This window comes from Eumetopias jubatus, unplaced genomic scaffold, assembly GCF_037043125.1.
Source record: "Eumetopias jubatus isolate StellerSeaLion01/CBP00866 unplaced genomic scaffold, mEumJub1_p1.0 scaffold_8, whole genome shotgun sequence".
Taxonomy (NCBI): domain Eukaryota; kingdom Metazoa; phylum Chordata; class Mammalia; order Carnivora; family Otariidae; genus Eumetopias; species Eumetopias jubatus.
In genome coordinates, this window is record NW_028274814.1 from 10,504,405 (window position 1) to 10,522,158 (window position 17,754).

The 17,754-nt window shown below is 37.0% G+C and overlaps 1 protein-coding gene across 8 annotated transcripts in view; it reads right to left on the reverse strand.

The window, feature by feature from the left end:
- The window catches only part of LOC148163661 (acyl-CoA-binding domain-containing protein 5-like), a 40,376-nt gene that overhangs the window by 15,505 nt on the left and 7,117 nt on the right, over positions 1–17,754 (reverse strand). For 5 of the 8 annotated variants that reach the window (XM_088025774.1, XM_088025772.1, XM_088025779.1 and 2 more), the window contains 6 exons: positions 12,845–12,956; positions 12,716–12,748; positions 8,449–8,583; positions 6,655–6,858; positions 5,265–5,371; positions 3,242–3,503 (listed from right to left, as the gene is read on the reverse strand). In XM_088025774.1, coding sequence (XP_087881900.1) covers positions 3,242–3,503; positions 5,265–5,371; positions 6,655–6,858; positions 8,449–8,583; positions 12,716–12,748; positions 12,845–12,956 — 853 coding nt within the window. The remainder of the gene's footprint in view (positions 1–3,241; positions 3,504–5,264; positions 5,372–6,654; positions 6,859–8,448; positions 8,584–12,715; positions 12,749–12,844; positions 12,957–17,754) is intronic. The other 3 variants (XM_088025775.1, XM_088025773.1, XM_088025776.1) reach the window with 2 other exon arrangements.

Sequence of the window (17,754 nt, forward strand, 5' to 3'; positions counted from 1 at the left end):
AAGGTTTTATAATGTACTTATTACACTAGCACATGACGAAATGCATGTAATTCACACATAATTTACATACTTGGGGTGCATTCTCAAAAATTCCTTACTAATGGGGCACCTGGGTGGCTCAGTCGTTAGGTGTCTGGCTTCAGCTCAGGTCATGGTCTCAGGGTTCTGGGATCGAGCCCCACATCGGGCTCCCTGCTCGGCAGGAAGCCTGCTTCTCCCTCTCCCACTCCCCCTGCTTGTGTTCCTGCTCTTGCTGTGTCTCTCTCTGTCACATAAATAAATAAAATCTTTTAAAAAAAATTAAAAATTAAAAAAATAAATTCTTGCCCAAATTTCTGATTTCTTTAGGAAAAACAGAATCAAAAAAGAAGAATTACTGGGTCAAAGGATGACAACTCTGTAGAGGTTCTTCTTTTTTTTTTTTTTTTTTGAGAGCCAGAGAGAGCATGAGCAGGGGGAAGAGCAGAGGGAGAGGGAGAAGCAGACTCCTCACTGAGGGTGCCTGATGCAGGGCTCGATCCCAGAACACTGGGATCATTACCTGAGCTGAAGGCAGATGCCCAACCCACTGAGCCATGCAGGCGCCCCTTTGTAGAGGTTCTCAATGAGTGTTGCCAAGTTATTTTTCAGAAAGGCTGTAACAGTTTTACATTGCAGCATATAAAAAGTACTACTGTGCAGAAATGGAATATTACAAGTTCTTATCTGTTTGCTAATACAGCAGGTAAGTTTTGTTTGTTTGTTTTAAATAATAAATAGGAAACTGTTTACCTCGTTGCCCTGTGGCACCCTGGAGCCCTAGAGCGGCAGCAGGATTCCCAAAGGTGACCTTGCATCAAGCAGTGTTTTTGTAAAAGTGATCTTGCTAGAGAAACGGAACTGGGGCTGTTTACCAGGTGAAACCCCAAAGAGAACACCGAGGTGCTTATGCCATTTCAAGACTTTACTCTTGTATTGAAAGGAAGTAAGTTTTGAAGTGGTTCTTCAGCTTTCAGGAAAGGACCACTTCAGCTATTGGTATGGAATTTGCAAGGGGGAAAAAAGTGGGAAATCTGGTTGGAGGCTTGGTTTTTTCCTGCATCCCTAAGAGACTGAGATATCCCTAAGAGACTGAGGGCCTGTTGGAGGGTAAGGAAGGCTCTAGAGAATTAGTCCCATCTCTGCTCACTTTACAATATCCTATGTCACAGTCAGCTTTCAAACCAGCCTTCACAAAGACAGGATTAATCAGACCATTCCCATGTGATGGTAATCCCCACCGCCAGTCACGCAATACAACAATTCATTTTTTTCCTTTTGGAGCACTTATCACATTTGCAACCAATCTGAATTATGGACTTATTCACTGTCAGCTCCCCTTTACTAGAACATGAGCTCTGTGGAAGGAGGGACTATCTCGTTCTCTACAGCATCCCCAGGAACCCAGAACAGAGCCTGACAAAGAACAGCTCAATAATACTTGTTCAATGCTGAGGCAGATTTACTGTGAAGCTCGTGAAGCTTAACTTCAGGGTCTGGCACTTTTATGAACCCCTGTGATTGCCGGGAGTTGTGGTGTTTTATAGGTGGGGTGAAGTCAGGTTATAAATCAGAAGCCTTTCGGGCGCCTGGGTGGCTCAGTTGGTTACGTGACTGCCTTCGGCTCAGGTCATGATCCTGGAGTCCTGGGATCGAGTCCCACATCGGGCTCCCTGCTCAGCGGGGAGTCTGCTTCTCCCTTTGACCCTCTTCCCTCTCATGCTCTCTATCTCTCATTTTCTCTCTCTCAAATAAATAAATAAAATCTTAAAAAAAAAATAAATTGGAAGCCTTTCATACATACAATTTTGGTAAACTGCTTAAAGAAAGGGACCTGAATCCAAGGCTCTAGTAATAGGTTGTGATCTTTCTCTTCTTCGTTAAATATTTACCATTCGGTACGTGTTCAAATGGCTAGTGTTTGAACAATAATTTTCTTTCTTTTTCTTAAATATTTTATTTATATATTTGAGAGAGAGAGAGAGAGCGCACGAGCAGAGGGGAGGGGCAGAGAGAGAGGGAGCAGACTCCCCGCTGAGCAGGGAGCCCGATGCGGGACTCGATTCCAGGACCCTGGGATCATGACCTGAGCTGAAAGCAGACACTTAACCAACTGAGCCACCCAGGAGCCCTAAACAATAATTTTCTTAATACCATCAATTCTCTCTTTTTTCCTCCTATGTCTTCAATTGTTTTATGCAGATTTTTTTTCAACTGGACACACAGATAATCCTTTCACTTTTTATGATCTCATGAAATTATATAGGGATTTTCCTTTTTTTCAGCATATAACATCATGATTTAATATTTGTATATATTGCAAAATAATCACCACAATAAGTCCAGTTAATATCTGTCACCAAACAGTTACAGATTGTTTTTCCTTGTGGTATCTTTTAAGATTTACTATCTTAGCAACTTTCAAATACCCAATACAGTATGATTCATGATCGTCACCATGCTGTACATCATATCCCCATGACTTCCTTATTTTAGAAGTGGAAGTTTTTATCTTTGACCCTTGTCCCATTTCACATCCCCTGCACCTCTGCCTCTGGCAATGATCAATCTATCTATTCTCTATCTATAAGCTTAGTCTTTTTTCTTAGACTACGTATGAGATCATATGGTATTTATCTTTCCGTTAATTCTCTTTTTGGACAGTATCCATTCATTCCTAACTATGAACAACTATAAATTAATACATACTTACTTTTCTTCCCCATTCAACTCTATTCTGTTACCTGATCACAGTACTATTCTTAATGTTTACCTTTGTATTGTTAAATGTTCTTTATCTCTACTTCTTGATTTGTCAGCTATCTTTTCATTTCAGTAAGGAAATGTGGAAAAGACAGAATTCAAATTTTTACCTACAGTAGCAAATAAAAGCAGAAAGGCAGCTAGAGGAACCTGTAAGCAATTGCTCGGGGGAAGGGGGGTGACAGAACATAAATTTGGCTACCTCAGAAAACTGCATGAAAGATGGAGAAATAGGGATGTTCCCCACCCCCCAACCGGTACCTTCAGAGACCAAACTACTATGCCTTGTAGAATCTAAGGAGAGAACCATGCATAAAGAAAAATGGTCAAATGTTATGTAAGGATAATTTTTAACATCTCCTTTGTAGGTGGATTAGTTCTAACGTCTCTCCCATCTGAAACTTTCCCGTTTTACTAATTCGTTTATAAAGAGTCAGTGAGAACAAAAAAGAATACACACCTCTCCCTCTTCTGACATTAGGGCAGTCCGCATTTTCTCCACCCTGTCTCTCACGGTGTGGTGCTCCGCTGTTACTCCGGCCATCTTCTCCTCCATGCTTTACTTCACCTTTTCCTTCAATGGCTACCACCTGCAGTTCCCCAATGTTGCCATTTCCAGGAGATCCTTCTTCAGGAAAAGCAGAATTTTCCACGGGCTGATTGGGATCACCATCCAGGTAATATTGAAATGGTCCGTTGTTTGATGTAAAGCTGTCTAAAGACTACAAATTTAAAACAATACTTAGTTAAAAACTATAAACATAAATTTTTACGATAATAGAATTACTGTTCTTATAAAACTTTTTTCATGTTATGATAGGAAATATTTTTCTAAAACGGTATTCATCTACTGCTTCCTATGTGTCGGGAAGAAACGGGATGGAAATGATTTAGCCGTGAGCAAAGACTTGAGTAGTTTTGACAATGAATTGTTCTCATGGGTCAGTCATTCATCCAAGAGATTTTTTAAAAAATGTCTAATCTTGGGAACACCTGAGTGGCTCAGACGGTTAAAAATGTCTACTCTTATTCTAGTTACTATGCTAAACTCTAAGGATAAGAGTTAAAAATCTCTGTCTGCAAGAGGCTTCTTAGTCTTGGTAAGGGAGTGAAAGAAGTTAAGATCACTACAACATAGTTTGATAAGTGTTATGAAAAAGACAGACAATGGGCGCTCGCTACAGGAACTCACGCGAGGGGCGCCGTACTGGGGCTGAGTGGAGGCTTCCTAGACGAAATGATATGAACTAAGTAACTTGGCCATAAAAAAGGAATGAAATTTGGCCATTCTCAACAACACGGATGGACCTAGAGGGTATTAGGCTAAGTGAAATAAGTCAGACGGAGAAAGACAAATACTGTATGATTTCACTTATGTGTGGAGTCTGAAAAGCAAACAAAAGCCAACAACTCTTAAATACAGAAAACTAACTGGTGGTTGCTAGAGGGGAGGTGGATGTGGCAGGGATGGGTGAAATAGATAAAGGGGATTAACAGCTACAAACTTCCAGCTGGAAAATAAAGAAGTCTCAGAGGTGGAAAGTATAGCATAAGAAATACAGTCAACAATATTGTAATAGAGTTGTATGGTAACTACACTTATCGTGGTGAGCACCGAGTAAGTAATGTACAGAATCATTGAATCAACATGTTGTACACCTAAAACTAATATAATATTGTATGTTAATTATACTTTAAAAAATAAGTCAGTGTGAAGAACAGATTTATTTGAAAATTATTCACTTTTCTTGACTGTCAATCAATGTTTCAAACATAGGGACTAGCTTTAAGAGTTTACCCTCTGTCTCCCCATCCCACCTCCCTCAGAGTATTTACAAATATAAATATATGATAAATGACAATGTTTAAATATTTTTTGATATTCAGGAATATTATATAGTTTTAAAATCACAAAAATAATTTTAAATACAAATGTTTAAACATTTTATAGGTATATTTTCAAAGTGATGAACGTGTACATCTGCTATTAAAAGACGCAAGGGGGCGCCTGGGTGGCTTGGTCATTAAGCCACTGCCTTCAGCTCAGGTCAGGATCCCGGGGTCCTGGGATCGAGCCCCACGTTGGGCTCCCTGCTCAGCGGGAAGCCTGCTTCTCCCTCTCCCACTCCCCCTGCTTGTGTGCCCTCTCTCGCTGTCTCTCTCTCTGTCAAATAAATAAATTTAAAAAATCTTAAAAAAAAGAAGTTATGCAGGGTGCCTGGGTGGTTCAGTTCGTTGAGGTCATAATCTGAGGGTTGTGAGATTGAGCCCCACATCAGGCTTGAACTGGGTGTGGAGTCTGCTTGAGGTTCTCTCCCTCCCTCTCACTCTGCCCCTCCCCCCCACCTCCCACATGCATGCTCTCTAAAAAAATAATAATAATAAAAATAAAATAAAAAAGTAAAAAATAAATAAAAGAAGTTATACACTGAATTCCGATATATCACTTTGAAAATTTACCAATTAAAAAATGTCATTTTTACCTCTTCTTGTCCAAGTTGCTCCATGGAATCACAGTAAACTTCACTGTCTGAATCACTTGTCAAATGATGAATTCCTGAAACATCTTCAACATGATCATCATTTACATCTAAAAATGAACAAATGATGGAAGAATTATTCTCTAATTGAAGAAAAATGCATTTATTTCATTCTCAAAATTTATCAGCTCATATATTTTCATACTGAAGACAAATTTGATTTATTAAGCCATATTTTTTCTTTTAACTTAACAAAACTAAATTTAGTTGATAATTTTTATTTGAAAAGATTATAGTTTATCATGTAATTACACAATGACACTGTCCATATCAAACTGTACAAAACTTAATAACCTTGTAAGAGAAAATTGACTACCAGCTAGGAGGCCTAAATTGGTATGCAACTATACAAGTTCAGTTGTTATATTAAGTAAGTTTATTTCCTGGTTTCTTTTTTTTTTTTAAGATTTTATTTTTATTTTTATCATGACCTGAGCCGAAGACAGACGCTTAACAACTGAGTCATCCAGGCGCCCCTATTTCCTGGTTTCTTGACTGAATTGCAGCAGTGTTCATAAGTCATCAACTACATACTATAGGCTCACCCCTAGAGTCCTAAGATATGAAAAGATTATAACTTATCTTGCTGAACGGAAAGCAAAGCCATCATATAATCACAAGTTTAGGTTAAAAGAAACATCAGGAATAAAAGTTAAAAATTTCAAAATTTTAGGGGCGCCTGAGTGGCTTAGTCGTTAAGCATCTGCCTTCGGCTCAGGTCATGATCCCAGGGTCCTGGGATCGAGCCCCACATCGGGCTCCCTGCTCCGCGGGAAGCCTGCTTCTCCCTCTCCCACTCCCTCTGCTTGTGCTCCCTCTTTCACTGTGTTTCTCTGTGTCAAATAAATAAATAAAATCTTTAAAAAAATTTTTTTTCAAAATTTTATTTTAAAATGCCAAGCAACACAATAAAAAAGTCTCAATAAAAATATAAAAGTTGCCCCTAATTCCACTATCTTTCAAAGCTATACACCCTTATAATATTAATAAACCCTAAGATATTCCTGAATAAGAGATTTTTATGGGAACTCCTTCCTTCCTTCCTTCTTTCCTTCCTTCCTTTCTCTCTCTCTCCCCTCCCTCCCTCCCTTACTTCCTTCTTTCTTTTTTTCAGTAGGCTTCCTGCCCAGTACAAAGCCCAATGTGTGCTCACGACGCCAAGATCAAGACCCACGCCTAGATCGAGTCAAACACCCAACTTCCTGAACCACCCAGGTGCCTCCTGAATAAGAGGTTTTTAAATTCTAAACTGCTCCTAAACATCCTAAAATAATGAAAACAGTATTCCATTCATAGGAAAGAAGCTGGACAGATAATTATGATGGGACAATACCTTGAAGAATGCACATAGCATCTTTTCCAGTTTGCTCCAAGTTTTCATCTACAGCCTTTATTTCTTCAGCACTTCTGCCATTCAAGGAAGAACCGGCATGAATGTCATTCTGTGTATCCTGAGCAGAGTTGTCTTTATCACAGCCATTAGTAACAATGATTTCCAAATTCTTATGGTCTGCAGATTTCTTCATCATTTTCTTATCTTTTATAAGAAAGTAGGGAGATTCACAAAAGTTCACAGCAGGTCAATTTCTGTATATATGTTCTAATATCAAGTAATCATTTCTCCAACCTACCATAATCCCTTTGATCAGTTTCCTACTTGGAACAGAGAGATGGAGTACTCCTTGAAAAGGGGTTTATTATATGCTGAGAGCACACTCAAAACTGCTTCATTTCCCTGAAAATCTTCTAGAAGCTATTTTACTTTATTTTATTTTATTTTATTAAGTATGCTCCACACCCAACATGGGGCTCGAACTCACAACCCCAAGATCAAGAGTCACATGCTCTACCAACTGAGCCAGCCAGGCTTCCCTAGAACCCCTTTTAAAAGATAACCTCACGGGGCACCTGGGTGGCTCAGTTGTTTAAGCGGCTGCCTTCAGCTCCGGTCATGATCCCAGGGTCCTGGGATCGAGCCTTGCATCGGGCTCCCTGCTCGGCGGGAAGCCTGCTTCTCCCTCTCCCACTCCCCCTGCTTGTGGTTCCCTCTCTCACGGTCTCTCTCTCTGTCAAATAAACAAATAAAATCATTAAAAAAATAAAAATAAAAAATAAATAAAAGATAACCTCTTAAGGTCTTTACATTCTCTCAAGCATAGGCAAATTGCCTTACAAGACCCAGCAGTACAAAGGGGTCCACATAGTCAATAAAAATATCCTTCAAAGAAGGTATTATTTGTCATATCTTTCTAGAGAGTAAAAGCAAAACTAAGTTGTGCCATTTGTTTTAGTGTCTTCCTGCCTCCCCTTTCTCAAATAGTCTTCCCAAGAATCACTGGTATTCTTACTAACAAGCTGCCCCCCTGTGCAGTACCCCATGACTCCAATGTCCCCTCTTCATCAATCCAATTCTCTAGATTCCATTCTATTCTTGATAAAGTCTGAGAGTTTAACCTGTCTCCTCTCCTTGGTAACATATGCACAGTCATATGTGGAACAATACTTAAAATGAATACATCTCTTCTTTTGTTTAAGTAAATTCTATGCTCAACATGGGGCTTGAACTCATGACTCTGAGGTCAACAGTCGCATGCTCTACTGACTGAGTCAGCCAGGCGCTCCATAAAATGAATACATTTGTAATGCAGCGTTTCAGGCGTTACATTTAGAAAAGTGGTCTATTCTTGTTAGTGTTCAATTCCATCTATTCTATCTATGCACAAAGTTGACTGTTCCCGTACTTTTGGCCCACAAAAAACTTGGTTATAAGGTCATTAGCCCACATCCCACCATACACACCATTCTCATACAACACCAAATCAGCCCAAAACGCTCCATATTTTACTTTATTTTATTCCTTTTAAGGATTTTATTTATTTATTTGACAAAGAGAGAGAGAGAGCCAGAGAGCACAAGCGGCGGGGGGTGGGGGTGGGGGGGGGGATGGCAGAGGGAGAGGGAGAAGCAGGCTTCCCGCAGAGCAGGGAGCCCTATGCAGGGCTCGATCCCAGGACCTCAGGATCATGACCTGAGCTGAAGGCAGACGCTCCACCGACTGAGCCACCCAGGTGCCCCCATACTTTATTTACTTTAATGTTAAATTATTAGCTCATCATCCAAAGATTACCATTATCACTTTGTTCTGCTCCTTTCACTTCTTCTTGGGCCTCTTCTTCCTCAGACTCAGCTCCACTATCACTGCTTTCAGCTTTACCATTAACAGTTTTGGCATTTGGAGTAGAAGTTAGAACATTACCAAGATCTAAAATATGAAATGATCACTTAATCACTAGTGCTATAACATACAATAAGGCTGTAATTTACAAATTATACTGTCATTTACAAATAATAAAATAATTTGGATAAAACTTAAAATTTTTCTTATTCTTTTCTTTGACTATAAGTATACATATATTACATAAATAAACTTCAAGTATCAGTTTACAACAAAAATGACAAAGCTATCTTAAATCCTTTCTAAACAAGACAGAGAATGTTATTTTTAAGTTAATTATCAATCAAAATAGTAAAGTTAGAGATGAATGATCTTCTTTATACACAGTAAATGAAGAGAGAGTTCCTATATGCTAGCATACTGAAAACAAATATAACAATCTCATCAATATTATAATGGAACTACATTTTAAAATTCTTTCATCCTTTTATTGCCTTTAAGATTTTATATTTATCGTTTTTTTAAAGCATCAGTTAATGTGATCAATCACTTAAAAAGGCACATACATTGTCATACTGGCCAGTCAAATTTTGAGGGTAAATACATCAGAACTTCTCAAACATTAACATGCACAGGAATCACCTGAGATCCAGTTAAAATGCAGATTCTGAATCTGTAAGTCTGGAGTGATATAAGATTCTGCATTTCCGTAAAGCTCCCCTGTGATGCCAATGCTGTTGGTGACTGGACCTCATTTTGAGATATAGGGAATTACATTTCTTTTTTTTTTTTTTTTAAAGATTTTATTTATTTATTTGACAGAGAGAGACAGCGCGGGAAGGAACACAAGCAAGGGGAGTGGGAGAGGGAGAAGCAGGCTCCACATAGAGCAGGGAGCCCGATGCGGGGCTCGATCCCAGGACCCTGGAATCATGACCCAAGCCGAAGGCAGACGCTTAACGACTGAGCCACCCAGGTGCCCCTATAGGGAATTACATTTCCATCGCTCTTTAAGATAATAAAGGCCTCTTACATGGTTACTGGCCAAAAACAGTGGTCTCCCTCCATAAACTTTTGGGCTCATTTTCACTTGCTCAAATGCATTTTGGATGCTTCCCTGCATCCCAAACAACATATTAAATTTCAAAATCTCCATACATCTTAAACAGGAACAAAAGAGTAAGAACTCAACTCTACCATTGCCATTGTGTTCTACTCTCTTTTAGAGAACCATGCAGCATCATAGTTTATGAATCTCCTTGTTCTCTCCCTGACAACCAGAAAAAGCAAGACTAAGAAAAAAAAAAAAACGAAAGAAACAAAAAAAAAAACCTTGAAAACAAGAAAAAAAACTAACCAAAAAAACCAAAGAAACAAAAACGCCCACCAGGCATGGACATCTCCAACAAGACTAAGCAACAGGGAACCCTTTAAGCCCCCATCAAACGGATGGTTGTAGCAAAACTACTTGAGAGCAGCAAAAGCAGCATTACAGCAGTTCTGTGATGAGAGCTGTAGAAAGCACAGAGAATTACTAGCAAGCCCTACTCAACGTCCAAAAATCAGTTAATGTAGTACACCATACTAACAGAATAAAGGACAAAAGCCACATGATTATCACAATAGATGCAGATAAAGCATTTGACAAAAATCAAATACTTTCATGATAATAATGCTGAAGAAATTAAAAATACAAGAGAATTTCCTCAATCTGATAAAGGGCATCTACAAAAATTCACAACGAGCCTCATAATTAATGTTAAATGACTGAATGTTTTTTGCTCCTAAAATAAGGAAGAAAACAGAGGTCTGCTTTTGCCATCTCTATTTAATATGGTACTGGAAGTTCTTGCCATGGCAATTAGATAAGAAAAATAAATAAAAGGCACCCAGATTGAAAAGGAAAAAGTAAAATGGCCTATGTTTGCAAATGTCATGCTCTTGTATACATGAAATCCTAAGGAATCTACAAAAAAAACCTACTAGAACTAACAAAGGGTTCAGTGAGACTGCAGGATACAAGATCAATAAACAAAACAAAAAAGAAACAAACAAACAAAAAAACCAGATTGTATTTCTACAATCTAACAGTGAACAGTCCAAAAATGAAATTAGAAAATAATCTATAATAGCAGCAGAAAAAATAAAATGCTCAGCAGTACACTTGATAAAAGAAGGTGTAAGAATTTTATACTGCAAATGGACAAAACACTGCCAAAAGAAATTAAAAAACTAAATAAATGGTTTGGAAGACAATACTGTTGTGATGACAATACTCCTCAAAATGACCTACAATCCGTTGCAATCCCTATGAGAATCCCAGGTGACTCTTTCTGCAAAAAATTGACAAGCTGATTCTATAATTCAAATGGAAATGCAAAGAATCCAGGATGGTCAAAACAATCCTGAAAAAGGACAAAGTTGGACAGTTCATACTTCCTGATTTCAAAACTATGTACGTATATTATGAAAAAGCCCATGAAAAAGCCCGTATGAAATAGATACATCTGTTCTACGAGCCTAAGTGGCTACTTTTAATACCACTCTTTGTTAAAAAAAAAAAAAAGGTCAAGATTGCAAACTATGAAACACCCATATACTTTGACCTTGGCTATTAGATTTCTAATATTATTTCTTACAGATATACCTAACCCATATATTAAATGACATTTGTACAGGGTTACTTTCGGCAGCATTTTCTGAAGATTAGAAGAGGAAACAAATATAACACTCTATGTTAACTAGACTGAAATTAAAATAAAAAACTTAACATTCCCTTAGAATATTACAGATTAAATAAATTATGGTATAGGTCCACATCCCTTATAACACTTGGATCCAGATATGATTTAAAATCCAGTTTTCTAATTTTGCAAAGGTCATATACTATAGGTCCTATATATTATGTAACACCTTCAACAGAGTCTAAGGCAGCTCCCACTAAAAAACAATAATAAATAAAGTTTTGACAGCAACACATATGAATAGTCACACAGAATAAAGATTTAAAATAGCCTCATCTCATTTCAGCTCAGGGTCTGCTGCTCAATTAGTCCATGTTCAGCTCCTAATTTTAAAGATACAAGTGGCCACATTAAAACTGTGTATAAGCTGAAAAATATGCAAAACTGATATAGGATTTTGGTTGCCTAAAGTAAATGTTTTGCTCTCAAATGAGTTACAAAAAAAAAAAATCTGGTTTATTAAGCTTTTTGAATTTTTTAAATTATAGCTTAGGGATTATGGACCTGAGCCTTTATTATCATTATTCATTTTTCCTTGTCTTTATAATTAGTTGTTCAACATTTGCCTCCGGGCCAGCTTAAATACAACTAAAAACAGGTCCACATTTATTCTCCTCTGAATCCTAGAAACATGCTTCACACAGAGGAAATACTTAATATTTTTTCTGCATTGACTAGCATGAATTACATGGAAGATTATTCAAAATTTGATTCCTTTAGGCAAATCAGCTATGGAGGATGTGGTTATATGAGCGTTATGCTCAGTGAGCATATCAGTTACTATTGCAGACACAAACTGTAGATCTTATGACAGATAGGAAGGTAACTGTTCGCAAACCCCTAATTTCTGTCAATTCGTAAAAGATACCTTGTAAATAGGGAAGCCAGGAAAATAAAACATATATAATTTTCATTTGAAATAATTCTAACAGGCTCATTTCACTCTGCTTTCTAAAAAAAAAAAAAATTTAAACAGCAAAAATGCCAGCAAATTTGCCTATTATTCAACTCCTGCTAGTATGTAAAAGATAAGTCTTTCAATTCTTTCCTGAGAACACGAAATTAGAATCTAAAAACAAAGTCCAAGCTAAGTGAATTCACTGATGTCTTGTTTTAGGTTACCACACTATGTAGTTAAACCATACTATAACATATCCATGTTAAAATTAGCTAGAAAACCATTTTAGCCATGGCACTGTTAATGTAATCCAGAAAGCGAATCAGAAAGTATGATCTATCAAAATAAAATCATGAATTCTGTTACAATTCTGTATATACTTAGTGAGCCACCCATCATGTTTTAATAATTGAAGGGTTAAAACTTAAGCATTTATAATATTTTTTAACTTTATGCAATATATTTGCTTGGAATGAAAACTCTTGAGTGACAAGCTTTTAAGTTATATAAATTTGTGAAAAATCTTTTGGCATGTAAATTTTAAACAAAATGTTTACATGGATGTCATTATTCCTACCTTCTAAGTATTTAGAGATTTTCTCCAGTCGGACTAGCATGTGAAAGTAAAAAAAAATTAGACATATAAATATTAATGCATGCATAATATATCAGTTGCTGGATTAAAAACAAGGTAAGACAGTCCAACCTGAGGTTAAATCAGTTCTACCACTCTTTTTGTCTTCTACAATTTCATAAAATGGACCTATGACATGTAGCAACTCTTCAACTTTCTTAGTCATAGGCATAGTTTCAAGAATCTGTAATTAAAAGAAACAAATCTTGTGAAATCACAAACTACTAATCTCATATACACTAGTACCAAATAATATAATATTTACAATTTATTTAGTAATATTTCTGAGATCTGGTGTTCATTTATCGATTCCCCAAAGTATCTATATTAATTACATACTTAAAGTGTATACTCTCCTAGAAAAGTTTCAAGCATATTAAGGATTTAAAAGTGTCTTCATTTTGAAGACTGTTTTACATAGGCTTCTTTTAAAATTTTACACAATAATATACAAAATATATAAAATTTACAACAATATAAATTGTGCATTAAAAACTAAGGGCACTAATGTTAAATACAACAGAAAATTCTGGGGTTAGAGTAAAATTATTTTGTCTGTTCTTTAAGGTAGTGTTTCTAAAAGGGCACAAAAGGAAAGTAGGAAGTGGTCAACACTTTCAGTCACCTTCACACCTATGGGCCAATTTAGAATCACCAAATTTAAAGAGCAAGGTAAACTAACTGAAAAGGCATTCAAATAAATAGTCATCAACTGGTAACTGATAAAAGAAAATATTTCCATATAGGACATATTTTGTAGATATTTAAAAAGAATAAGGTTAGGGCGCCTGGGTGGCTCAGTCAGTTAAACATTTGCCTTCAGCTCAGGTCGTGATCCCAGGGTGCTGGGATCAAATTCCACATCGGGCTCCCTGCTCCGTGGGGAGCCTGCTTCTCCCTCTGCCTCTCTCTCATTCTGTCTCTCACGAATAAATAAATAAAACCTTTAAAAGAAATAATTAAAAAAAAGAATAAGGTTAGCTTCGTGCATGCTGATGGGAAAACATCTGAATTTTTTTTACAGGTAAAAGGTAGTTAGTGAACAGTAGTAGGATGATACCATCATTAGTTTTTTTCTCTTTTTAAAGAAGAAGATATAGATACATATATGTGTTTTCTGAATCAATCTACAAAATAGAATTAAAAGTAATTATCACTTAAACAATTAAAATGGAGGAATAGGGAAGACTCACTTTTCATTTTATACTTTTTTGATGTTTGGATTTTTTTCATTTACATATATTACTTTTATTACTAAGATGAACACATTTATTACTTAAAGCAACCAAAATCCTCTATCATTTTTGCATATTTTTCAGCTTACACACAGTTTTAAAGCGGCCACTAGTATATTTAAAATTAAGAACCACCTTAGACTCCTCCGTCACTCTCCCTGCTTTATTGTTTGCTTACTGCCTATCTTTCGCAATACAATGTAACCTCAGTGGAACAAGGCCTTCATCTGTTTTTCATCACTCCTGTATTCCCAGCATCTAGCACATACAAGGAATTTAATAAACAAGACGGGGGTGTGTTGACAGATTATACAGAATGAACTATGCCAGCCAAATCTCAGTCTAGGTAACTACTCCTTAACCCCAGAGAAGATTTCATTTACAGTATAGGTGAACTAAATCAAGTCAATTGGATTGTAACCTATCCAAATGAAGACTATTTGGTGAGCTGCACAGACTCTAAAAACAGCATCCAAAGCACAATAATTTTTCTAGGTTTCTCTAGCACATTTCCTTTCCTTCTCTAGCACATCAATTCTGTATGATGAAAATATCCTATCAAAGGTATAGATACACTGTATTGTAAAGCAAGCAAAGATGAAATTCTGCAGTTGTTTTGTTTTTTGTTTTTTTTGGTCAGATGAACACATCTTTTAATGTCATCCAAATCTCAAGTGTTCTACGCTCTGTTCAGTAGACAATGTTACAGTATCTCAAGTGCCTCTGACATTTTGAGGAGTGTCTTATATCTCAATCCTGAGCCTGTTGTGCAGTAGAAGAGTATAACACCCACTGTAACTTAAGGAATTAGCGTTCTGGGGAAGAAAAAAAAAAGAAATTAGCATTCTGGTTTTTCTCTAAATCTCCAAAAGATGGTTATTATCACTCAAGCCTTAAAAAGAGAAAGCCAATGTTCTGCACTTGTGGAGCTACAGACCAGACCTTCAGCCATGGTAACTTTCAGGTTCCATCCTTTATGAGAATCTGTTCTAATCTTCCCTTTAGTATAGTGATTATCCCATCCTCTTAAAATCCTGAAATAATTAGTCTGGGGTTATGCTGGGGCATTTTTTTTTTTTTAAACAAGATCACCCTAGTGATTTCAATGTGCAGCCAGAGTTGAGTATACCGATCTCTCTTTAAATCCAACAGACATACTGCATATTATTCAAGTTCTGGCTGAATTCTCCAGAAATCCTCATTAAGAAAGCCTATAAAATTTGGGGGCGGCTGGCTGGCTCAGTCAGTAGAACATGCGACTCTTGATTGTGGGGTTATAATTTCGAGCCCCACACTGGGTGTAGAGGTTCTTTTTTTTTTTAATGATTTTATTTCTTTATTTGACAGAGAGAGACACAGCAAGAGAGGGAACACAAGCAGGGGGAGTGAGAGAGGGATAAGCAGGCTTCCTGTGGAGCAGGGGACCCGATGCGGGGCTCGATCCCAGAACCCTGGGATCATGACCTGAGCCAAAGGCAGACGCTTAACGACTGAGCCACCCAGGTGCCCCTGGGTGTAGAGGTTCTTAAAAATAAAAATCTTTAAAACAAAAACAAAAAAAGAAAGCTTGTAAAATTTGTACAGAAAATAAAATTTTATATTTCCTTTTGATTATGAATCAAAATTAACTTTATGTAAAGAACTATGGATTATTTCCCACAAACCACATTATTCTGTTCTCTCAAAGCTAAAATCCCATTAAATTATTTTAAAAGAATTTTTGATTCCAGCAACTTTTTCAGTGATACTTCACTGGACAGTTTATAAATTACAAAACGCAATTTTCCACAAAACATTACCTATTAAAAGATATAAATGAAATTGATAAGTTCCTTAAACATTTGAAGGCAAAAACATAGAATGAAATGTATACTAAAAGAGTAATTCTAAAGAGCAATAGCACAGTGGACTATATTTACAAATATAATTTAAAAACTGGTTCAAGGGGCGCCTGGGTGGCTCAGTCGGTTGAGCGGCTGCCTTCGGCTCAGGTCACAATCCCAGGGTCCTGGGATCGAGCCCCACGTCAGGCTCCTTCCTCAGCGGGGAGCCTGCTTCTCCCTCTCCCTCTGCCTGCCACTCCACCTGCTTGTGCTCTCCCTCTCTCTATCTCTGTCAAATAAATATAAAAAAAAATAATAATAAAAAAAACTGGTTCAATTAGTAAATTATTGCAATTAGAAAAAGTCCCGGGGCACCCAGGTGGCTCAACCGGTTAAGTGTCTGCCTTTGGCTCCTGGGATCTAGCGCAGCATCAGGCTCCCTGCTCAGCCTGCTTCTCCCTCTCCCTCTGCCTCTCCCAATCTCTCGCAAATAAATAAATAAATAAATAAATAAATAAAATCTTTAAAAAAATAAAAAAAGCCCCAAATTCAGTGATCAAATCTTTGGGACAATGTACTACCCCACACCATTATTTATTTATTAATTTTTTTTTTTAAAGATTTTATTTATTTATTTGAGAGAGAGAGAATGAGAGATAGAGAGCACAAGAGGGAAGAGGGTCAGAGGGAGAAGCAGACTCCCTGCTGAGCAGGGAGCCCAATGTGGGACTCGATCCCGGGACTCCAGGATCATGGCCTGAGCCGAAGGCAGTTGCTTAACCAACTGAGCCACCCAGGCGCCCCCCCACACCATTATTTAATACATATATATTTTTTTAAGTAATCTTAATACCCAGCATGGGGCTCAAACTCACAACCCTGAGATCAGGAGTTGCAGACCCTACCAACTGAGCCAGCCAGGTGCCTCTGACCCCCTGAAACATCATTATTTAAAAGCATACAATTTTATCTGCTGATGTCCACAAAAGCAAATCTCTGAAAATACTTTCAAAAACTAATCAAATTTTCAATCGATGGGTATCCTAACATTCTTAGATTTATCTCCAAAAGTTTACTATAAATTTTATTATATTCTCCATATGAAAAATGAAATTTTAAAAGTCTGAATGGAAATAGCTGGTGTATCCTTTCAATTAGAGAAGCAGTTACAGAAATCTATAGGCACAGTTGAAGTATCTTAAGACAACTAAAAGGCAGCAGTTACAGTTTAACTCCATCTCCCTCCCACTTTAAACTGTGGTACATCATGAATTAATCAAACCATATAGGGAAAATGGGTAAATTTTACCTAATGTGTCAATTCAACTTTACATGATAGAAGTGTGTCCTAAAAATTAGAATGATATTTAATGGACTGAGCCATCCAGGTGCCCCAAGAATGATATTTAAAGAAAGAAAAGGAATAGTTACCAAACCGAAAAGACTGTAGATTCTTTTCTCTCTGCTTTTGAAAGGCGCCTTTGTTATTTTGCTACTGATATAGTTAACAGCCAAAAGGACTAAACTCTGCCTTGTTATAGAGAAACCAGGTCCACTAAATAAAAACTGCGAAAATTTAACAAAGGGCACAACTTTGAGCAGTATAGAAGAAAACAAAATAAAACAAAACAAATGAATCTCAATCAACCAAACAAAAATGACTTCTAGAAATTAACACTGCCAAACAATCTGCCAAAGAAGTATTCCTTTCTACAGATTTTCTTTATGTTCACAGATAATTTATTTAAGATTATCAAACAGACCTAAATTTCACAATTTCTCATCCAGCTCCAAAATAGAAATGGTGCTTTATAAAAAGACACTAAGAGTATCTTTAAAATCCAAGATTTCTTCATAAATTTGCTCCTCAAAACAATCCCTTGAACAGACTTCAAAGAGCTAGTTAGTAAGGAATGCTCTCCTT